At 44.6% G+C, this 24,694-nt stretch overlaps 1 protein-coding gene and 1 long non-coding RNA gene across 11 annotated transcripts in view; one reads left to right on the forward strand and one right to left on the reverse strand.

The window, feature by feature from the left end:
• Positions 1 to 12,418: 12,418 nt before the first annotated feature.
• LOC145518485 (ubiquitin D-like) overlaps positions 12,419 to 24,694 on the reverse strand; it is a 62,722-nt gene continuing 50,446 nt past the window's right edge. For 3 of the 10 annotated variants that reach the window (XM_081523133.1, XM_081523132.1, XM_081523131.1), the window contains one exon: positions 12,419 to 13,343. In XM_081523133.1, the coding sequence (XP_081379259.1) occupies positions 12,873 to 13,343 (471 nt within the window). In that variant the 3' untranslated portion in view covers positions 12,419 to 12,872. Of the gene's footprint in view, positions 13,344 to 14,615; positions 14,665 to 14,821; positions 15,071 to 15,551; positions 15,879 to 16,278; positions 16,388 to 16,617; positions 16,638 to 20,627; positions 20,851 to 24,694 lie in introns of those variants that run through there. The other 7 variants (XM_081523136.1, XM_081523138.1, XM_081523129.1 and 4 more) reach the window with 7 other exon arrangements.
• Positions 16,518 to 23,456, forward strand: LOC145518517 (uncharacterized). Its single transcript, XR_014062949.1, has 3 exons — positions 16,518 to 17,121; positions 20,753 to 20,864; positions 22,443 to 23,456. It is a non-coding gene; the product is annotated as an uncharacterized LOC145518517 (long non-coding RNA).

A 24,694-nucleotide genomic window follows, 5' to 3' on the forward strand; every position in this document is an offset into this window, starting at 1 on the left:
TGAAGTTTCCCAAGAGCAGGGGAGGTTAAATCTTGGACCAGTACTTGAAAACCATTCCACTGTGAGTATCCACTTTGGATCACTAGGATTTGAATCGAGTTGCCCTTCATCCCTCAATGGAATATCCTCAAGGCAAAGGGAAGAGGCCTGTGGAGGTGGTTAGCTGGTAGTATAGAAAATGGACAGCTGGCTTCAGAAACAGCAGTGGGAGCTACTTCCCAGCCCTGGGCAGAACAGAAAAGACCAGAGTTACCACCTTGAACTTTCCTTGTACTAGTTGTTTAGTCACTAAGTCGTGTCCGACTCTGCAGCCCTGTGAACTCTACCCTGCTGGGATCCTCTGTCCATGGGATTTCCCAGGCAAGAATACTGGAGTTGGTTGCCATTTCCTTCTCCGGGGGAGTCTTCCTGACTAGGGATTGAACCTGCGTTTCCTGCTTGGCAGGTGGGTTCTTTACTACTGAGCCATCTGGGAAGCCCTCTTTGGACTTAGCAGGGCTGCAGATTACAGAGGGTTAGTTCTACTGCGCAATGGTTAAGCCAGACATTCTTGGCTGGCAGGAGCACAGACAGGGACCAGGTCAAATGGTAGGGCTAGCAGAGGTGCCTGGTGCGAGGAGGAAGTGTTGCCAGGTGGTGTGACCACTACTCAGCAGTTCTGGGAAGAGCTCCCTTGGCCTCTCCAGCCCTGCTGGGTCAGGGTGGGCTTCACCCTTGGGCTTTCAGATCTCCTGACTGTAGAACATCTTGAACTCTAGACTGTTTGCCAGACTTCAGTGGCCCCTGCTTTGCCTTGACTTGGTCTCTTGCCTCCCTGCCCTGATCACTTATTAACAGGAAACGTTTTGTGAACACTTTGCTGCTATGTTAGTTTTACTATTTTTTTTTTAGTCAATCAGGTTTTGATGGGGAAATTATTGTGGTAGGTGCTTGTCTAGGCCTTGGGGTAGAGCAGTGGGCAGGGCTTCCCTCGTAGCTCAGTCAATAAAGAATCCACTTGCAATGCAGGAGACCCAGGTTCGATTCCTGGGTTGGGAAGATCCCCTGGAGAAAGAAATGGCAACCCACCCCAGTATTCTTGCTGAGAAATCCCATGGACAGAGGAGCTTGGCAGGCTACAGTCCATGGGGTCACAAGAGTCAGACACGATTTAGAGACTAAACCACACCAGAGCCATAGGCAAGATGGGCTTTTGTGGGATGTACATTCTCAAAGTGGAAAGTTAAAGTAAGTAGGCAGGTAAATTAAACAAGGTAGGTTGAGAGAACAGCCGGGAGGGTGGGCATCTCACAGTTGTTAGCTCTGCTGCTCAGGACGTGCCATGGGAAGGTGTCATGTGCTGCTGTGTGTTTTCTGGCAAGGAGACTGCAACTCCGAGAGGAAGACTCTGGTCCAGGGTCACACAGTTGATGAGAGGAGACAGCATCCAGGTTGAATGAATTAGTTTCTGTTGCTGCATAACCTGTTACCCCAAAACAGTGGCTTAAGAAAATAATCATTTATTATGTCTCATGGTTTTGTGGGTCAGGAACTCAGGACAGTGGAGAGATTTGAAGGTTGGGGGTTGGAATCCTCAGAAGGGTCTAGAGATGGGGGTTGGACAAGACCTCAGCCGGGGCTGTGGGCTGGAACCCCTACACCTGGCCTTTCCATGCAGTCTGGAATTCCTTATAAAATGGTGCCTGAGTTCCAAAGGCAAGGGTCTGAGCCAGCTAGGTTGAAGCCCAACTTTTTTCTGACACAGCCTTGGAAGTCATGTAGCATCATTTCTGCTGAATTCCCATTGGTTGGGGCAGTCACAAGGCCATGCCCAGATTCAAGGAGAGGAATGGACCCCACTTCATGGTGGGCTGAGCATCAGTCTCACTGTGAAAAGAACATGTAGGATGGGATAAATATGTTGCTGCAGCCTTCTTTGGAAAGAAAGATCCATTTGGTCCATCTACTCCAAAGCGAGTGTTCATGGCACCTCACACTGCCGTCTACCCACCCAGGCCCATCACCCAGGCATTGCTTGCTGTTTGCTGCCTTTTCAGTCTCTTTCTGGGTCTTTGGTTGCTTCTGGATGCTTCAGGGCCAGCAGTAGTTCCACACCTAACCCTTCCTGCCAACTGTAGTTCCTCCCACGATCCATTGTAATTTTAGGCCACTCTGGATAGAGTTTATTCTCTCTGGTTTTTGAAGCAGGAAATTCTCTTACTTTGTACTTCAGGTTCCATTAACCCAAAGGGAATCGGAGAATGGGCTTCATATCAGGCAGCCCTCTCCCCTCCCCCACCAGCAGGGTTGATTTTCAAAATACTTCATCAATGAAGCATCCACTTACACAGCCTATGGAGCAAAGAAGGGAACCCCCAGAGATGAAAGGGCAGCCACTGTGAACTGCATAGAGGCCTCTTCGAGAGGGCACTGTGCTGGGACCGAGTGGCAGTAAAGCTAAGCAAGACAGGAGTGTTCTGGGGGTGGAGGGGAGGAGAAATAATCTTTTTCTTCTAGAACCCATCTAGGTTCTTTATTTAGCCGGGGCCCTGGAAATGAGACCAACAAAAGACAGATTAACAAGAGAAAAACAGAAGTTTATTACCATGTGCATCGTACATGCACATGGGAATAGTCAGTGATGAGAAACCCAGAGAGACCATTAGAACTGGGGCTTATATACCATTTTAGGCTAAACAAAGGAAAAGGGGTTTTGAGCTTCTGGGTGGTGGAGGCAAGTTTTGGGAAAGCGATCAGGAAAAGTGTGTGCTAAGTCAGTCGCTTCTGTTGTGTCTGACTCTTTGTGACCCCATGGACTGTAGCCTGCCTGGCTCCTTTGTCCATGGGATTCTCCAGGCAAGATTACTGGAGTGGGTTGCCATTTCCTCCTCCAGGGGATCTTCTCGACCCAGGGATTGAACCTGCATCTCTTAATCTACTGCATTGGCAGGCAGGTTCTTTACCACTAGTGCCACATGGGAAGGAAAAGTATAGTCAATAAGTATTGTTACTAAGGTTTGTTATGCTGATTTAAGCCAGTTCCTTCTCCTTAGAGTGTTGTTAAAACTCCTCCTTTTCCAGGTACATGATGGGGAGACACCTTAATAAATGCAAATTTCTTTTATAAAAAGAAAACCTGTGCTCTGTTTTAGAGCTTTTCCCACAGCTGTGGATTAATGGCCTTTAGCTTAAAATAATCCATATGCCAAGGAGACATGTTTTGGGGTAGCATATCTTGGAACCTCTCAGGCATGAGTGATGAATTCTGGTCAGGGCAACCAGGAAGGCTGGCTTCAGCGGGTGTTGGAGGGGGACACAACAGAAGCTGGGCTTATGCTTCTGGACCTATTCATGGTGCAGCGAGCCCCTCATAAGTGAACTGGAGGTTATACCCTGAGGTTCCTGAATAAGGTCCTCCAAGTGCTTCCAGGGCTTTCCAGGCAGCGCTAGTGGTAAAGAACCTGCCTGCCAAGGCAGGAGACTTAAGAGACTCGGATCCCATCCCTGGGTTGGGAAGATTCCCTTGGGGAAGGGTGTGGCAACACACTCCAGTATTCTTTCCTGGAGAATCCTATAGGCTGAGGAGCCTGGGGGGCTACAGTCCATAGGGTCGCAAAGAGTCTGACACGACTGCAGTGACTGAACGCAAGTGCTTCCCATTCGTGTGTCCTACTGGATAGGGAAGTGCCCACATTCACAGGACGTAAATCTTGTAGTCTTTAATTGTCTGTAAGGGTATCCCTTTTTCCACTTGTATCCAATTCAATAGCTTCTACATGTTTCTAAAATAACTTATGTTTTCCTTTTTAATCATTTGGCTCCCTGGTGTAACTCCTTTCCTCACATCTTTCCATCTTAACGCACAACATACATTAGCTCATTTCCACACAGTGAATCGGCAAATATTTCATGTTAATATTGTTCCCTCTGCTGTGTCTCAAACCTCTCGGAAGAATTCTCTGATACCCACACCACCCACACATTCGTACACTTTATTCTTTCATTCTCTATGCCTTTGGCCTCGTACTTGCCCCAAACTCAGTTGTGTGCGTGCTAAGTCGCTTCAGTCTTGTTCAGTTCTTTGCAACCCTATGGACTGTAGCCCACCAGGCTCCTCTGTCCATGGGATTCTCCAGGTGACATGTGAGAATACTAGAGTGGGTTGCCGTGCCCTTTTCCAGGGGACTGTCCCGACCCAGGGATTGAACCCGTGTCTCCTGCATTGGCAGGTGTGTTCTTTAGCACTGGTGCCATCTCGGGAGCCCCAACTCAGTTGTGTAGTGTTACTTATGTTGGAATTGTGTCTCTGACCATCTCAACCTGCTTCAAACACTTTGAGTTCACTTTGAGTGAACCTGTGCCGGATTTTCTCCTGGAGTATCCAGCAGATAACTGTCCACACAGACTGAATGCATTTAGAATGTTATTCCTAAAGCCTCTGTTAAACCATTTATTCAACAAATTAGGTTTCATGAAAACAGATTATTTACACTGCTTCATTTAATTCTCTGTTGTATTTCCCCTAGAATCTCTAGAAAGGATTTTCCTATATGAGGACATTAGGGCTTTTGGGCATAGGTAGCTGATAAACAGACAAAAAGAGCAGAAACTTCCAGGTCCCACTGAGAAAAAGAGGACGAAGGTGATCATGAGAAAAAGGTATTACATAAGTGATTTGAAAAGTAGAACTAGGGTTGGCATCACTTGTAGGGTTGAGATTAGGATTATTAACTTTAAAATGGAGATCTACATTGGGATTAAGATAACAATCTAATTAGGAGGCCAAAGAGGCAAGAACATTAGTCCATGAAGGCTAAAATGAAGATTAGGATTAAAATAGAGTTAATGCTGCTATATTGTGCTGATGCCAGAGTAAATGTTGAATCAAAGCCTTTTTGTGTTGGGACTAGACTAAAACTAGGCTTTTCCTTTTTCTTATTTTGTCAGCATGTGCCCGAGAGAATTTGGTATTGTCCTTGCCATGGAAAAGCAGGAGACAGCAACTGTGAGATTAGGATCCCAGAACCCTTTACACATTCTTTGGAGACATTCACTCACTCACTCACTTATTCATTTATAGAACTAATTAGGGGCCAACTGTCTGCAACATTATGGTCTGTATTTCTGGGAGTCTGAAATCTAATGGAGAACTGAGGAAGACACTCCATGAGCTGTCCCAAAACTTCCTCCAGGCAGGCTATTGTTTCTTGTTTCCAGGGAACAAGAAGTTCCTTGGAGTTCCTGTAGGATGCTCTTAGTTCAGGGAAGCAAACCTCCTTCAGCTGGGGGATCAAATTATTTCTAGATGGGGATGATCTCCTCAAAGTTCACCGAGAGCTTGAGACTTCTCACCTGGGCTGGAGAGACACTTTGTATCCAACGGCAGGGATGAGACCATGAGGACTTGAATCAGTCCTCTTGGGTCCAAATATCCGACATGGTTCAACTGCTACTTAAACTCTGCATTTGGGAGAGAATAATGATATTACCTGTTTTGTAGTGTTATACTAGAGATTAAATGTGTAGTCTACTTTAATTTACCCCTGGGATATCATACTCACTATATAAATACCTAACAATAACAATATGATAATTATCATCTTTCTGAGCGAGAGTACAGGACTGATAACCACTGTGGGCCACTGCGAAGTCGTAAGTCAGGAGTCTGGGATGCCAGATGCAATACCACATTCTGCCATTAGATGGCACCAAACCCACATTGTCCAAACATTGAGCCCTGAATCCTTGTTCTTAATCACATTAATAATTGGTTCTGCCTAATGAAGATAAACGGGAGAACTATATAAATACATTGCTGTGTTAGGGGAAAGAAGGGTCTTTCCTGAACAATAAAAATAGATTATAATTTATAATTTAAGAACAGTGAATATGACTTTTAAAATGTTATCCTTATAATAATACCTGTCAGGAACCATGCAGTAGAAAGATTTCCATGTGACTTTGATCTATCACATCAACCATGATGATTTCTGTATCATTAGGAAATTTGATTCAGCATCATACCAAGGGTTAAAAGGCTTCTGCATCCACTTTTACTTTGTTTGAAAAATATTTATTGGGACTTCCCTGGTGGTCCAGTGATTAAGGCCCCATGCTTCCAGTGCAGGGGTTGCTGGTTCAATCCCTAGTCAGAGAACTAAGATCCCATGTGCTTTGTGGTGTGGTCAAAAAAATTAAATGAGAAGTATTTATTAAATTACAGCCAGGAGCCTCAGAGGTCATCTAGCTCAAAGTCTTCCTTTTACACGTGAAAATATTGAGGTACAGGGAAATGAAGTGACTTCCTCATATCAAGTCATTGGTCAAAGGCATTTTGCTAGGTGGAACCCGGGTCTCCTGACTAAGGGTCTTTCCTCTACCCAGATGACTCTGGATTTAAAGGCTGCTACAGATGTGCTCTGCAAAGAGTTGGACACATGTACTGATCTGTGTTGCTCATGATCGTCACACTAGATGGTAAGCAGGAGTGGCATGGACATTGGACACAGCCTGGAAGAGAGATTCACCACAGATTAAAATTCAGTAGTTGGCAGTATATTGGGTTGTATTAATAGAGGTAGAGCACCTGAAACAAAGAAGGTGATAGTTGTGATCTACCCAGTGTTGGTTATACCAGCCTGGGAGAGTGCATCTATTTTCAGGCAGAACACACTTTCAAAGAAGGGGGTTGGGAGGCTCAAAGAGAAATCTGTCTTCAAATATCTGAAGGGCTATCATGTGAGAGGAAGATTAGATTTCTACTTTGGCCCCGAGGAGTACAACCAGAAGCAGGGAAGCAGCAAAAGAGCACTAGTTTGGAAATCAAACAGGCTGAGTACCCAGGGCCACTCACCAGCTATGACCTTGGGATGATTTACGTTATTGATGCCAAGTTTGTTCATTTATAGGAGGGAGATTCTATCTTCCTCATAGAGTTTTCTGGTAAATACATCAACTAGGGTATACTAATATTTGCCTGCCTTCCTAAACTAAGGGTTCAGATTTGTAAATGAGCTCCAATGGACACCTAAGTATGCGTGTGCTGCCATCCATTCTCCCTCCCCACTCCCCATGGCCTGGGTTTTCCTTTGCTTGTAAGGGATACATCACTCTGTGTGTGTTGTCCTTCCCAACCTTCCTCGAGTTCCCCCCTTTAGGGCAACCGCAGCACAGAGAAGCACTTGCTCCTGCTGGACTTCTCCGACTGGCCTTCCCTGCATCTTGTCCTCTTCGTCCTCCTCCTCTACTACCTCCTGATTGTAACTGGCAACTTGGCACTGGTGCTGCTGGCAGTGTGTGCCCATGTACTACTTCTTCTGCCATCTGTCCCTGGTGGGCTTCACCATGAGCATGGTGCCACCCCTGCTGGCCAACGTGCACCACCAGGCGCTGAGGCTGGAGCGTGGTGGCTGCCTGGTGCAGCTGTGTGCGTCGCTGGCGCTGGGCTCGGCCGAGCGTGTCCTCCCGGCCGTGATGGTTCTGGACCGCGCTGCCGCTGGTGCAGTCTGCCATCATCCTGGCCTACCTGGTGCTGTGGCCCATGCTGTATGGGGCATGAGGATCAGAGGCAGCTGCAGGAAAGTAGTGGGCACCTGTTGGTTTCACCTGACAGCCATCTGCCTGTTCCATTGATCCTCCATCTACCCCTATCTGCAACCCACACACAGCTACAACCAGCGTTGGGCAAGTTCATTTCTCTTTTCTACACTGTAGTCATACCCTCCCTCAACCCATTCCTCACCCACCCTCAGGAATAAGGAAGTGAAGGGGGCAGTGAAGAGGTACTTGGGGGTTGTGGGGAGAGGGCAAGATGCACAGTGAGTTAGGCGGGGAGGGAAGGAGGGGAATGTTACCCCAGAGCCCAAGGATGGGAATGCCCACTGGAAAGTCAGTGAGTTTAGCCTTCAGGCTGTTCATTTCTCTATGAGAATCTGTATGATTTGTCCTTAAGCAGCCAGTGGTTAATGGGGGAGATCCCTTCCTCCCATCAGGAAAGGTTCACATGGTGCTAGGGAAGTGTCTATATCTGTACCCATGCAGGTTAGTGTTGGTGGAAATGGTCCTCGGGCTCTCTCTAAGCCAGTAAAGAGAGAATACATGATTTGAGGAAGAATTTCACCATCCTCAGGGGATGCTATAACCAACCCCCCCACTTCCCTCCCATCCAGAGGTTCCATGTGCTAAAATGTTGTACGACATGATCATGGCTGTTAGAAGAGACCATGGAAGACCCCGTGGCCTGCTATCAGAGTATCCCCAAGTGACAAGAGGATCATGGATTTTCCCTGCAGGAGACCCCATCTAGAAGCATAAGCTCTGGTCTCTCATCTCAGGGAATCAGTCCAACCAAATGTCCACCTGCCCACTTAAATAGTGCCCACCTCAGAACATTTGATTCATAGCTGTAATGAGCAACACCTATGAGTGTGCTTTGTGCTGAGTGGTGTTAAGTTCAGAAACTCTTCTGCAGGAAGTGGTTCTTGAGACAATTATAAAGAAGGGAAGAGACTCGTAGGGGAGAGGGTGGACATATATCAGGTCAAGAGAAAAGCATACATGTGATCAGGAGGGAGACATGAAGTGGTGACAGAGGAGGAAAGGAAGGGAATGAGATGGAGGAAGCAGAGAGGGAAAAGCTCCACTAGCCAGACTGGGCAGAGTATTGGGGTCAATCCAGAAACCAATCTCCACCCCCCTCACTCAACCCAGAGAAGACCTGCTAGGGCCTAAGGCAGGCAGGAAAGAGACTGCTCCTCAATACCCCACCTTTCTGAAAGTGTTCCCATCTCCAGCATATCTATTCCCAAAGAGCTCCCACCAGAGGCGTAAAATCTATAGATCCCCAAGGTGAATATCTTGCCATGATCACCATCATCTCCAGAAATAAGAACAATTTAAGTGGGTGAGAGAATAACAGGAGGCTTGGTACCAAGTTTCATTCATACCAAATAGCTTTTAAAAAGTCAAGAGGACATAGTGTAATTGAATTTCTAAATTATTTATGAGAAATTTTACTAAAAGCTCCTCCCAAAGTTTCATTGTAAAAAGTCTGCAGATATGCCAGGTATTCATCTTTGTTTGCTGTGTTTCAGTGACCCTTTAGTGCACCTTCACTCCCTGACAGGTTTCAAATGATCCCATTTTACTTCCAGCTCTTTCCATCCTGGAGAATATGACTTTACAGAAGTGTCCGTGTAATGAAAGTAATGGGAGCCGAGAACTCATTCCAATACTTTAAAAACCTTAACATAAATCATGTTCTCCTCTTTTAAGCTCTCACTAGAGAAAGAATCAAGTTAGAAAACCTGATACTTATTTAAGCGTATTTCGTATGTGTGTGTGGGGTAAAGACATATATTCTGAAACACACAGAATGAGTATGAAGGGGGAAGAATGCTTGATGGAATTGAGTGGAAACCTTGACCTACCTTTTCTCCCTACAGATAGTTCTCCAGGTTCCTATTGTCCCTGAGTTTAGAAGACAAGATTGTGACCTTGGGCTGAAGCACAGCGGCAAAGGGCTTCCCTCCACCCTCCTGAGTTCACTGTCCAATAGGATCGGGGGATTCTGAAACCTCACCAGTGTCCAGGCAGAAAAGCTCAGATCAGGTTGAGGGTGATCTGGAAAGAGAAAGTCCTGCAGAGGGACAGGGATGGGGGATGGGTCTGGAGAGATTTAAAGGTTGTCTGTCTGAACTAGAGTGTGTCTATATAATCACAGAATTAGATGATCTGACTTTTTATAACTCTACATCTCTAGAACCATGGGTCTATAAGCCTGAATGTCATCTCTTGCATTTATTCATCTCCAGTATGACTATAAAATCATCAAATCACTGGTCCAAGGCGGTTCTGTTAGGTGGAACCCAGGTCTCCTGACTGATGTTTTTTCCTTCACACAGATGACTCTGCATATAAAGGCTGTTGCACATGTGCCCATCTGTGTTGCTCATGATCATCACACTAGATGGTAAGCAGGAGTGGCATGGACATTGGACACAGCCTGGAAGAGAGACTCACCACTGAGTAAAATTCAGTAGTCCACACTATATTGAATGTATTATTAGGGGTAGAGCACCTGAAACAAAGCAGGTGTCAGTTCTGATCTACCCAGTGTTGATTATACTAACCTGGAGCATTTCATCTATTTTTAGGCACTTTTTTACACGCTTCCAAAGAAGGGGGTTGGAGGCTCAAAAAAGAAATCTGTCTTCAAATATCTGAAGGGCTATCATGTGAGAGGAAATTTAGATTTCTACTTTGGCCCCTAGGAATACACCAGAAACAGGAAGCAGCAAAAGTGTACTGGTTCGGATTTCAAACAGGTCTGTGTACATGTCCAAAGGACCACTCAGTGGCTATGACCTTTGGATGCTTTATCTTATAGAGCCCAAGTGTGTTCATCTCTAGAAGGGAGATTCTATCTTCCTCATAGAATTTTCTGGTAAATACATCAACTAGGGTATCCTTATACATGGCTGTCTTCCTAAACTAAGGGTTCAGATCTGTAAATGAGCTCCAATGGACACCTAAGCATGTGTGTGCTGCCATCCATTTCCCCTCCACACTCCCCATCCCTTTGCTTGTAAGGGATACATCACCCTGGGTGTGTCATCCTTCCAAACCTGCTGCAAGTTTGCCCTTTAGGGCAACCACAGCACAGAGGAGCGCTTCCTCCTGCTGGGCTGTTCCAACGGGCCCTCTCTGCAGCCTGTCCTCTTTGCCCTCGTCCTCCTCTGCTACCTCCTGACTCTAAGGGGCAACTTGGCGCTGGTGGTGCTGGTGGTGCATGACCATGTACTGCTTCCTTTGCCACCTGGCCCTGGTGGATGTGGGCTTCACCATGAGCGTGGTGCCTCCCCTGCTGGCCATCCTGAGCGGTCGGGTGCTGAGGCTGGAGCCAGGCAGGTGCCTGGTGCCACTGTGCGTATCGCTGGCTCTGGGCTCAGCTGAGTGCGTCCTCTGGGCGGTGATGGCTCTGGACCATGTGGCTGCTCGTGCCCTCTGCCGTGATCCTGGTCTACCTGGCAGCACGGCCCATGCTGTTGTGGCATGAGGGCCAGAGGCAGTCACAGGAAAAGTGGTGGGCACCTGTGGGTCCCACATGAGAGCTGTCTGACTGTTCTGTGGATCCCTCCTCTACAGCTACCTGCAACCCACGCACAGCTACAACCAGTGGCAGCCAAGTTCATTTCTCTTTTCTACACTGTCACACACCCGCCCTCAACCTACTCCTCTCCACCCTCAGGAATAAGAAAGTGAAGGGGGCAGCGAGGAGGTTCCTGAGGGGTTTGGGGAGAGGGCAAGATGTACAGTAAGTCATCAGGGAGGGAAGGAGGGGAATGTTACCCAGGGCCCGAGGATGGGAATGTCTGGTATAAAGAATTTAGCCTTCAGGCTGTTCATTTCTCTACAAGAATCTGTAAGATTTGTCCCTAAGGAGCCCATGGTTAATGGGGAGTTCCCTTCCTCCCATCAGGAAAGGTTCATGTGCTGTAAGTAAAACCTTCATGTCCTTTATCTGTGCAAGTTTAGTGAGAGAGCATTGTCTCCTAATCTGATGGAAAAAACTGTGACTTTGGGAGGATCTTTTCCATCTTTGGGGATGCTATATCTCCCAGTTAATAGCTCATATGCTGGTAAGAGATGACGAATATCCCAGTCTAGTGGAAGAGACCATGGAAGACCCCATGGTGTCTACCATCAGACATATCCCTAAGTGACAATCAAATCATGGACTCGGCCCTGTAGGAGACTCCATCCAAAAAAAGAGAAAAGCCCTGGTTTCTCATCACAGGGCATCAGTACAACCAAATGCCCTCCTACCTAGTTAAATAGTGCCCACCCCAGAGCACTTGACTCATAATTGTAATGAGCAACACCTATAAGTGTGGTTTGTGCTGAGTGGGGTTAAGTTCATAAACGCTTCTACCAGAGGTGGTTCTTGAGACAATTATAAAGAACAGGAGACTAGTGGGAAAGAGGGTGGACATGTTTCAGGCTGTGAGAAAACATACAGGTGATCATGAGGGAGAAATGAGATGGAGGAGTAAAGGAAGGGAGGGAGATGGAGGACACAGAGAGGGACAAGCTCCACTAGTCAGACTGTGGGCAGAGTGTTGGGGTCAACCCAGAAATCAACCCCCACCCCCACCTCCAAACCAGAGAAGTCCTGACAGAGCCTCAGGCAGGCAGGCCAGAGACTGCTCTAACACTCACTCACTTTTCTGAAAGTTTGTTCCCACCTAAAGTATATCTATTCCCAAGGAGGAGCCCCCACTAGAGGCATAAAATCTCTAGATCCCCAAGGTGAATATCTTGCCATCATCTCCAGAAATAAGAATGGTTTATTGGGTGTGAGAGAGAGTAAGAAGGGGCATGGTGCCAAGTTTCACTTCATAACAAACAGCTTTAAATAAGGAGAGGGGAAGTAGTTTAATTTTTCTAAATTATTTATTAACATTATGTCACAGTAGATAAATCACTTCATAATAAGTCATTTCACTATTGTCTACAGGCAGAGTGTCGGTTTGACTCAATGATTATTGAGCCATATGAGAGAAGAAACACTGAGCTAAATATAGATGCAACACAGTAATTAGAAGAACATCGATCACTACCTAAAATGGTCTATCTTGTGGACTGGGAAAGGAAATAGGCATTTTTCTATGAATCAGATAGAACCAAGACAGGATGAAACTGCAACTGTCTTTGAATATCATCTCTAATAGGCCTTCAAATTCTAATATATTCTAACATATCAAATATACGCAATTTTGCCAATTATTCAATCATGCTAGAATGAAAGAATCAATTGGTTAGAAATATTCTAGTCTTCCACCCCAATCCACCCCAAATCTTTTGCTTCTCCTATCACTCCATCTGCAGGTTGGTCACCCGCCAATGCAGGGGTATGTCATGAAGAGTAAATGGCCCTTTTTGATGCCGTAATCTCCCATGATCTTCCCATCTTCCAGTTTCTTTCCATTGCAGTTCACAATCTGCTTCTTAGGGGGTATAGCGGTCTTCATCTTAATCATCTCTTTCACCTGGGTCACTGAGCTGGACCTTCGCACCTGGAGCTCGTGCCTCTGTCCCTCATCACCAGGCTCCACCAAAACCAAGGGCAGCTCCTCATCACTGTCTTTCACCACCTTCAGGGTGAGGTGGATGGTCGTTTCCTTGTCGATGCCATATGATGACAGAGTTTTCTGGGACTTTAGGGTCTTCGAGCCCAGCTGGAGGACCTGATCCAGCACTGGAACCTTGGTCTTAGCCCGGACATGTTCCTTGATCTTATTCACTCTGTCTTCCGGATGGGCAGTGAAGGTCATTGCTCTCCAATGCTCAGAATGGACAGTCACCTGGACAAAAAAAGGCCAAGAGACAGTTGCCTAGACTGCCTGCCCTCTTCCACACCCTTTGTGCACCCCCCTCATTGCTCCCACCCCTCACTGCCAGTCTGGTGCTCCAGATCCTTTACAACAAGCTGTGTCCTTCCCTTGTTTCAAACGTCTCTTTTGAAATTACCAGGTTATAATGCAAGAAAACCAGTCTCATTCTTTTGTAACCATACCTCTTATCCATCCCCAAAATGTTATCAATGATTTCCCACCTCATTTACCTGTCTCTTATCCAGATAAAATTTGTCAGATGTCAAAAACAAAACTTATAAAAATGTACAGCAGAATTTATAAACACCTCTCAAAGAGAATTTTGAAGACTTGACAGTCTCATGGAATACTCATAAGGCTGTCCTCCATGACTGTGACTATTGTAGATGGAAACTCTGTTTAGGAAACATCTTCTCTGTACTGTTTGTACTTTTTTTGGTAATAATAATTCATTTATTATAGTGTCCCTATTTTCAGTATCACTTGGCCATATGTATTTCCTATGTTTTCCTATCCACCCATTATAGAATATGATCTCTTTCTTTAATCAAATCGGGGCTCCACTCACAGAAAGCAGGGACTACATCTGAGTCTTACTTCAGTAATCTCAACACAGGGAATCTCATTCCTGTGCTCTTGCTGGAAAGTCTCAGAGGACTTCTTTCAGGCTTCATTCAAAAATTTCTTCCCAGTCCAGATGCCACAGAGATTTCTACACTGAACTCTCACTCTTCTGTGCTAAGCATTGCCCTCATTCCAGGTTCTCTTTGTAGAGAATATAGTCTTACATAAGGTAATGTAACAGGACATCAACAACTTAAAATAAGTGAATTCTGTCAACCTCTCTTTTGGGAAAAGAAAAAAGCTTAAGTTTAATTGCCCTGGAGGCCTAAATAGGGTAAAAGAAAAAAGGGATCAGGACAATGTTTTCATAGTTTCAAGCTTGCCAGCCCTGCTGAGCACAAAGCCCACTCCTGCTTCCTACCAAGTACCCCTAAGTGTGACCAGTGCAAGGTCTCAATGTAAGAGAACTCAGGAGCCCAAGAACTCTTTATAGAAACTTTCTTCACATTCAGTAGGTATTGATGCCCATCTCCTCCCCTTCCAGATGTCTTCCCAGTAACCCCCCCACCCCCGCCCCCGCCTTCATCTCCCAGCACTGTCCCTCATCTATTCCTGAGTCTCTCCCATGTCTCAGAGGTCTTCTCCCTTTCCCACCCCTGATATCAAATCTCAACTCACACAGAGGGTGGCAGCCATGTCTGCAATCAGAGGTGCAGAATCAGGAGACAGAGCAAAGGCCTGGGCCTCCAGTTTAAATAAGCAGCTGAACAGGAAATACCCCGCCTGCCTGCTGTGTTTGTTAAGCTTTCCGTACCCTTTGCTCTTGCATAGTCTGCTGAATTTACTTTCCCTTTTGCTACTGGGGAGTCAATAAACAAAAATACCTCCTAACCGAGCACTTCTCAGGTTAGCCAATCCATTTGCTCTCCTTGTTCCAAACATGGGATGGTCTTTCTCTGTTGAGAATTTTTCCCTGATTAACAACCCACCACTCCCAATCCTGACTTGTGACTTCCAGCCTGCAGCTCTGACCCTCACTGGCTTGAAGACCTTTAACACTGGTGGTCCTCCTCTTAGCTGTTAAGAGTGCCCCCCCACCCCCCCCCACCCCCCCCACCCCCCGCCATTAGTCAGAGAACTTCCTGAGAACAGGAGTTCCCCAGGAGAGGACAGTGAGAGTTGCCATGTGTGATGTGACCAGAAGCAGCCTGTTAACCCTAGCTTAGCAGAATGTGAGAAGCTGGCCTAGAGAAAACATGGGATAAATAATCCTGGACTGAGAAGAGCCATGAGTTCTGGTCCCAGGGCTGACACTCAATTAACCTGGGCAAATCTGTTCACTTCCCTGGATGTTGGTTTTCTGGTCTATAAAATGATATGATTGGAGAGAATTCCTAAGTGTCTTCCAGGCTCAGAAAATTTTGTTTGTAAATATCCTTTACAAAGAACTTTAGATTCCTGGGTTTCTAGCTTTCTAGCACTTCCTACTGTGTCTAAAAACCAAACCCACTACTTGGGAGCAACCCAAATCCAACAGTCAAAAGCTGACTCCCACCTTCCACATGGAAAACAATCACACATCCCTCTCACACCACAGTGCCTCCATTTCCTCACCTTTACTCCTGGATACTCACTAGGAGCTATTTGCTCCTCGGCTCTTCAGATTTGGATTAGGACAAAAAGGGAATACATAACTGTGTGTGCTCAGGGAATTTTCTTGATATCTCCTCCTAACATTCCAAATTAATTGCTGTCTTTTTTCAAAGTCTCAGGTCTGTGAGCGCTAAGTTGCTTCAGTCGTGTCTGACTCAGTGTGATCCCATGGACTGCAGGCTCCTCTATCCATGGGATTCTCCAGGCAAGAATACTGGAGTGGTTTGCTGTGCCCTCCTCCAAGGGATCTTCCCGACCAGGCATCGAAGCCACCGTCTCTTGGGTCTCCTGCATTGGCAGGCGGATTCTTTACCACTAGTGCCTCCTGGGAATCCCCCAAACCCACTTTAAGAAAAACATTTATTTAAAGTACTTTAAATGTTTTCAGAATGAAAGGTCTGTAAAAAATGCCAAGTTGTCATCTTTGTTTACTGTGTTTTCGGTGATCATTTACTGTACCTTCACTCACTGAGAAATATCAAATGATCCCATTTATTCCAGGGATTTCCATCCTGGAGAACTTGGCTTTGCACAAGTGCCTACACAGAGTAATGGGATCTAAGAGCTCATTCCAATATATCAATAAGTTTAACATAAATTATGTTCTCCTATTTGAAGCTCTTATCAGACAGTTAATACAATTGGAAAAACTAATTGCTATTTAAATTATTTTGTGGGATAGACATACTTTTTTAAACTCATATGGTATGTTTGAAGGGGAAAGAATGAATGCCTGATGGAATAGCTTGGAGACCTTGATCTTCTATTCTCCCTTCAGATATCTCACCACATTCTCTATTTAGAAAACATCATTATGACATCTAACTCCTCCACTGTCCAATAGGATGTGGGGACTCTGAAACATCACCAGTGGCCAGGCAGAAAACGTCTGATCAGGTTGAGGGTGACAGAGAAAGTGAAACTCCTGCAGTAGGACAAGGATGGGGATGGGTCTGGAGGGTGAAACAGAAAGTTGCACAAAGCAGACTTGAGGGAAGTGTTTTCAGTTTTCAAATTTTGTTTGTACCTTAGGTCTTCATGTCATTTCTGGAAAGAGAACAGGGAGAGTAGATGGTTAAAACTTCTTATAATTAAATCTCTCTCTTCTCATAACCTTTTTCTCACCCCAAGGCATACAGGATCTTAGTTCTCTGGACCAGGGATTGAACCCATGCCCCCTGCAGTGGGAGAATGGAGTCTTAGCCATTGGACCTCCAGGGGAGTCTAGCCTACACCATCTTGGTGCCAACATCTGCATTCTCTGGGGAAGCAGGGAACCTTAGTCAGAATCTCCTGGTGGGGGAGCCCAGGAATGACATTTCCCAGGGATGATATTTGTCTGTTGATACCCCTCAGATCTGTGCCTGCAGCTGGCCCTGAGCTGCAGATCTGTAGGTCTAGCTGCTTCCATGCATGGTTCCCTGGACTCCCTGCATGTTTTGAACATGCCAAGGTCTCTCTGTCACCGGGTCACTGAGCACGCCTTTCCGTCCACTGTATTCCCAACACTGGATTTACAATAATATGCAAGGTAAGCGGCATCTCCTCCAGGAAAACCTCCCTAACTCTCTTCCATCCTGCTTTGGGTTACATGCCCATCTTCTGTTCTTTTATACTTCCTCTGCAAACCTCTCAGAGGCCATTTCTCCAGCCATAAGTTCATTTGCTTACTTGTGCTTCACCCTCCCTCAACAGTAGGAGTCTAGGAGGTCATAATTGTGTCTCTTTTTTGGCCATGCCATGCAGCTTATGGGACCATAGTTCCCTGACCAGGGATCGAACCTGTGCCCCCTGCATTGGAAGTGGGGCATTTTAACGTCTGGACCACCAGGGAGGTCCTTCATAATTGTGTCTTAATTGTCTTGTATTTTTAGCACTCCTCAGGCATGCTGTCTGGCACACTAAATAATGAATATTTAGTAAATGCATGAATGAATTATTAAATGAATAAATAAGTGAATAAAGTGAAAAATAACATTTAGTGAGTATTATTATATTTCAGAAACCACATGAGATATTATTAAATGGTACCTCATTAAAATTTTAGCATTCTAGTGAGGTAAGTATCAGTAATTTTGTTGATAAGCAGGAGTCCTATTAGTAGTAGCTGGTAAGCAAGGGTTCAAATACAAACCTCTATTTCTACACTCCTTGTCTGCTCCTGTTTCCTTTTTCAGTGGAAAGAAAAGTGAGGCTTATGTACACGTGTGTGCTTTTTTTTTATTACAGCAAAGATACAAGTTGAGGGAAGGAACAGAGAGATAAAGGAAAGCCGAGGATGCGAGGAGCCTTAGGATGAATGAGAGCAAGAAGGGTTTGGCGGAGGGGGGTCTATACGTGGGCAGGAGCATCCCTGGGTGGTGGGCCCTACCTGGAACAGCATATGCGCCTACACTGGGCAGAAGGGAACCAAGAGTCCGTGAGTGCAGGACTCAGAGCCTGGAGGAAGACTGCACCCTGGTGCAAAGGTAAAGGAGAACTGCTCTCTCAGGACTATGAGTGGAAAAAGACAACACTGCAAGGCAATTCCACAGAGCAGTGAAGAAGCTGCCCGCTGGAGCTGGGGGTTTCCTGCTTAGACAGGATCTGGATTCTGAGAAACAGTGTCCTTTCAAGGAAGGAGAATAACAAATCCAGACTTGGATCTCTCTTCCCCTCTTATGTGAAATTCCCTCCCAGCCCAAGTCCAGGGGGAGGGCTATCCTAAATGCCCCAATGTCCTTTTGCTGACCACAGGTTTTTCTTGGGAACTGAATCCTCTTTGCTTTTTACCTCAGTGTCCATCTGACTTTTTTCCATCTGTCGCAATAAACTTTTTCAGAGGCAAATAAAAATCTCTTTCCTTTTGCTCCTCTTAACAAATTCTGAAAACCAGCCAAGGTCAAAGATCATGCTGTGGAGATTTTGGCAGGTTTTAAAACAAATGTCTCAGATATCTAGAGCCTCCCAGCTCGGTCCTAGCTGGCCAGGTGATCTAGGGCTCGTCATTGTCCCCACTGGGACTCCCTGGAGCAGATGCCTCTTTCCCATCTCTTTCATAAATGCCCATGAAAGAAGTTGTAAAACTGGGATCAGGAATATTGCTTCAGAAGTGCCAAGCAAACTCAATCAAAATGCACCTGTGAATTCTTATATAATGATGGTTAGGGGGAAAGTCTGTCTACTCTCAAGAAAGACCATTTGGAAAATATCTGCCAAACTCCAAAATGGACATGCCAAACTAAAACAACCCAAATATTTTTCAGTAATAGGGAAATAGATAGCTGAACTGTAGAACAGCACCAGCAATAAACATGGATGGATGATACCTGCAAGCAACGATATGGATGGACATGCCACATACCAATTGAGTGAAAGAAAACAAGGCCAAGGAGACTACAGAAAGTATGATACTATTCATAACTCTTCAAACCAAGCAAAACTACACAGAGAGACAGAGAAAGAGATAAGCGACTTTGAAATTCAGAGTACATTTGTTTTTTAAATAAATAAAGCCCAATCTAAATGCTGATAAGAGTTACTTAAAGATTTTCAACAGGGAATAAGGCATTTAAGAACCCTATGATAGCTTATCCTGTTATATTTAGAGTCTAAAGTTTAACTTTGGAAACTTAATGTTTGGTGACACAATGTATTGAATATAACTAATGTGTGTTTTGTGTTAGTTGCTCAGTTGTGTTCAACTCTTTGTGACCCCATGGACTGTAGCCTGCCAGACTCCTCTGTTCGTGAGATTCTCCAGGCATTAATACTGGAGTGGGCTGCCATTTCCTTCTCCATAATGTGTGTTACCTTATTAATTAATTAAGAGATTAACATATATTCACTCTATTAAAGGTACAATAATGTTATGACCTGAGCTTCCCTGGTGGCTCAGCTGGTAAAGAAATCTGCCAGCAATGTAGGAGACCTGGGTTTGATCCCTGGGTTGGGAAGATCCCCTGAAGAAGGGAAAGTCTACCCTCTCCAGTATTCGCCTGGAGAATTCCATTGAGTGTATAGTCCATGGTATTGCAAAGAGTCAGACACTATTGAGTGACTTTCACTCACTCACTCACTCACTCACTCATTCACTCACTCATTCAGTATTATGACCTAAAACATAAATGGTTCTAAAGGATAATAAATATAAGCAAAACTGAATGATCAGTGTTTAGGACAATATATGTGTGCATTTAAGCTGTCATAAAAATTTGAAAACCATGAGTGTTGATTATGACAAAATTATGCTTTAGAGTTTACATATATTACATATATTCATTTGTGGTACCAAAGTTGGTGACAAAAATATAATTTTTTAAAAAACTCATATACATATCCTAAATCCAACAATTCCACTTCAAGAATTTATTCTATTAATATACTCATATATGTATTAAATAAGATATATATCAATGCAAGTATATAGTCATGTGGTATTATTTGTAATTAAAAATAGAAACAACATTTATCAATAAGGAACTAAAAAAAAAAAGGAATGGGAAAAAATGACCTCAGATGATTCAAAAAATGATGAGTTATAAGGGGATTTTGGTGCATCAAATGAAGATTAAACAATGTCCTAAATGGCTCTTCAAAACTTGAGATTCTAGAATTTGTGCTTCTTACCTTGTAGTCCAACACAGAGAGAATAAAATAAAAGAATCTGAAAATTTACAACAAAAATAATAGCCTGCATTAGATTACCTCTCCTGTCAATAATAATTACAAATTCTCTGAAAATAAAAAATATATAAAAAACAACACATAAAGTCAGTGGGAGTGATCAAAAGCAAGGAAAAACTAGAGGACATTTGACCCTTGAAAAAAGAGAGTTATTCTCTCAGGAAATTAAGGAGAAATCCCAGGAAAGAGGAAACTGCAAAAGGACAACCACTCCCACCCCCGAACTACATACTTATGAAAGAGAAATTCAGTCAAAAGCATTCCTTTGTTAATACTTTCTGGATGCATAACAGAATATTGAGAAACACTGCAGTATTCCAAACAAAACAGGGTGCTCAATAACTGATTGTTGACTTCATGAAAACCACTTACTTAATCCACATTTCACATCAGTTTCTTTTGTCTTCACTTGGTGAGTCTGAGATTCCATTGTGAGGCTCCATGTGTTTTCTGCACATTCATGGTTTCCTCCCTCCCACTGGACCACATTTGACCAGGAGGAGCAGAGAAAGAGAAGGAGCTGCTGGATGGTGATGTGCTGGGAAAGAGGCTGAGTGAGTGACGACAGAAGAGATCATACCACCTGGTATGATCTGACAAGTACCCAGGGTGAGTTATTATAAAACAGGTGAGAACACACGTTCAGACAGCCCTCATCCTTCTAGGTCTGGACAGGAATAGGCCATGGTTAACCACAGCTCCCCGGTGAACTTCCTCCTTCTGGGCTTCTCTGAACACCCAGGGCTTCAAAGAAGTCAGGACCTATTCATGGTTCAGTGAGCCCTTCAGAAGTGAACTGGTGATTATATCCTGAGGTTCTTGAATAAAGTCCCTCAAGTGCTGCCAACTTATGTGTCGTATTGCACACACTCATAGGCTGTAGATCTTGTGATTTTTAATCATCTGTACAAATGTTTCCATTTGTATCCAATTCAGTAGCTTCTGTATGTTTCTCTCTCTCTGCCCTGCTGAGTGGTGTCCAACTCTTTGTGATCCTGTGGACTGTAAGCTCCTCTGTTAATGGGATTTTCTAGGCAAGAGTACTAGAGCGAGTTGCCATTTCCTCCTCCAGGGAATCTTCCCGACCCAGGGACTGAGCAGTGTATCTCCTTCATTGCAGGCAGCTTCTTTACCTGCTGAACCATCGGGGAAGCCCCTCTATATGTTTCTAAAATAACCTACATTTTTCTCTTTAATCATTTGGTTCCCTGGTGTAACTCTTCCTATCCTAATGCACAACATACCTTAGCTCATTTCCACACAGTGAATCGGCAAATATTTCATATTAATGTTGTTCCCTCTGCCGTGTTTCTAACCTCTTGAAAGAATTCTCTGATACCCACACCACCCACACACTCGTATACTTTATTCTTTCATTCTCTATGCCTTTGGCCTCATACTTGCCCCAAACTCAGTTGTGTAGTGGCTACTTATGTTGGAATTGTGTCTCTGACCATCTCTATCTGCTTCAGACACTTTGAGGTTGTGATTGAGGGATATAGTGCTGGAGTTTGTCCTCGAGTATCTAATAGATAACTGTCCACATAGACTGAGTGCATTCAGAATGTTAGTCCTAAAGCCTCTATTAAACCATTTATTCAACAAATCAGGTTTCATGAAAACATATTGCTTACACAGCTTCATTTAATTCTCTATTGTATTTCTCCTACAGTCTGTCTAGAAGGGACTTGTATGGGAACATTAGGGCCTCTGGGCAGAGGGAGCTGATAAACAGGCAAGAAGAGTAGAGGTTTTCTGGTTCCACTAAGAGAAAGAAAATGGAGATGGTGTATGGTTAGGCCACTCAAGATGGATGCTCTCTTGCTCTCTCTGTTCAATCTTGCTGACCAGTTCCTGCCTTACCTCACCCTACTCACAGGACTGACCTTCCCCCTCTTAGTCATAGAGCTTAATCAGTAACTATGTCCGTGCTGGCCCCAGGTTCCAGCAGTGATTGTTCTTATCTTTGGGTCAGGTCAGAACAGTTTCACTATGCTAGTTTATCAGAGAAAAACATCTGATCCTTGACTGGCTTAATGGAGGGGTTAACCTGCCTCTTGAGAAATCTGTATGCAGGTCAAGAAGCAACAGTTAGAACTGGACATGGAATAACAGACTGGTTCCAAATCGGGGAAGGAGTACATCAAGGTTGTATTTTGTCACCCTGCTTATTTAACTTATATGCAGAGTACATCATGCAAAATGCCGGGCTGGATGAAGCACAAGCTGGAATCAAGATTGCCAGGAGAAATGTCAATAATCTCAGATATGCAGATGACACCACCCTTATGGCAGAAAGTGAAGAAGAACTAAAGAGCCTCTTGATGAAAGTGAAAGAGAAGAGTGAAAACCTTGGCTTAAAGCTCAACATTCAGAAAACAAAGATCATGGCATCTGGTCCCATCACTTCATGGCAAATAGATGGGGAAACAGTGGAAACAGTGACAGGCTTTATTTTTGGGGGCTACAAACTCACTGCAGATGGTGACTGCAGCCATGAAATTAAAAGACGCTTGCTTCTTGGAAGAAAGTTATGACAAACCTAGACAGCATATTAAAAAGCAGAGACATTACTTTGCCAACAAAGGTCCATCTGGTCAAAGTTGTGGTTTTTCTAGTAGTCATGTATGGATGTGAGAGTTCGACTATAAGAAAGCTGAGCACCGAAGAATTGATGCTTTTGAACTGTGGTGTTGGAGAAGATTCTTGAGAGTCCCTTGAACAGCAAGGAGATCCAACCAGTCAATCCTAAAGGAAATCAGCCTTGAATATTCATTGGAAAGACTGATGAGAAGAACTGACTCATTGGAAAAGACCCTGGTGCTGGGAAAGATTGAAAGCGGGAGGAGAAGGGGATGCCAGAGGATGAGATGGTTGGATGGCACCACCAACTCAATGGACATGAGTTTGAGCAAACTCCAGGAGTTGGTGATGGACAGGGAGGTCTGCATGCTTCAGTCCATGGGGTCGCAAAGAGCTGGACATGACTGAGCAACTGAACTGAATTGAACTGAACTGATGAGAGGTGTGCTCCTCTGCTTGTTTCCCTGGTAACAGATGGGCCAACCAGAAGTCAATTCCCCCTATAACTGGTAACCTCCTGTCATCCCTACCCCCACAGCTAATGTCTGCTCTCTGCCTTGTGCTGTGCGGGGGTCACTCCAGGATCTTTCTCTATCCAATAAACTGATATTCAGTAAATCATTGATGTCTCTGTCACTGTTCTGGGCTCTTTCTTCAGACTTAAGGCTGGGTGATGATAGGGCTTGAGAAACTTCATGGTGTAGCCCAATAGGTAATCATGAAAAAAATGTATTACAAATGTTTGAAAAGTGGAATTAGGCTTAGCATTCATTGTAGGGCAAGATTAGAATTATTAAACAAAATGGGAGATCTACATTGAAATTATTATAAAGCTAGTGAGGAGGTCAAGAAGATAAGAAGATTAGTCCATGGATGGCTGAAACGAAGATTAGGATTAAAATAGTTAATGCTGCTGTTCTTTGCTGATGCCAGAGTAAATGTTGAAAGCCATTTTGTGTTGGGACTGGAATGGAGGTGGAAGTGTGAGTCATTAAGTTGTGTCCGACTCTTTGTGACCCCCTGGACTGTAGCCTGCCAGGCTCCTCTGTCCGTGAAATTCTCCAGGCAAGAATACTGGATTGCCATTCCCTTCTCCAGGGGATCTTCCCGACCCAGGGATTGAACCTGGGCTCCACATTGCAGGTGGATTCTTTACCATCCAAGCCACCAGACCTAGGCTTTTCCTTTTTCCTATTTTATCAGCATGTACCCGAGAGAATTTGGTATTGTTGCCATTGCCATGGGAAAGCTGGGAGACAGCATCTGTGAGATTAGGACTCCAGAACCCTTTATACATTCTTTGGAGACATTCACTCACTCATTCTTTTATAGAACTAATTAGGGGCCAACTTTCTGCAACTTCCTGGTCCTTGCTTCTAGGACTCTGAAATCCAGGGCAAGAACTGAGGAGCACACACCATGTACCAAAACTTCCTCCAGGCAGGCTATTGTTTCTTGTTTCCATGGGATGTTTTGGAGAATGTTATAAACTCTTATTCCAGGGGAGCAAACCAACTAAACACTTTTTTAGACTGGGATGATTTCCTCAAAGTTTAAAAAAAATACTGATTTGGTTGCACCGGGTCTCAGTTGCAGCATACAAGATCTTTTAGTTGTGGCATGCGAACACTTAGGGCATGTGGGGTCTAGTTCTCTGATCAGGGATGGAACCCAGGCATTCTACACTGGAAGCATGGTCAGAGAAGTCCCCAATTTCCTCAAAGTTTACTGAGATCTTAAGAATTCTCACCTGGGCTGGGGAGACACTATTTGTATCCAACTGCAGGATGAAGATCATGAAAACTTAATCCAGTCCTCTCGGGTCCAAATCTCTGACATTGTTAAGCTGCTACTAA

This window comes from Giraffa tippelskirchi, chromosome 8, assembly GCF_054371585.1.
Source record: "Giraffa tippelskirchi isolate mGirTip1 chromosome 8, T2T-mGirTip1v1.2.pri, whole genome shotgun sequence".
In the NCBI taxonomy this organism is placed as follows: domain Eukaryota; kingdom Metazoa; phylum Chordata; class Mammalia; order Artiodactyla; family Giraffidae; genus Giraffa; species Giraffa tippelskirchi.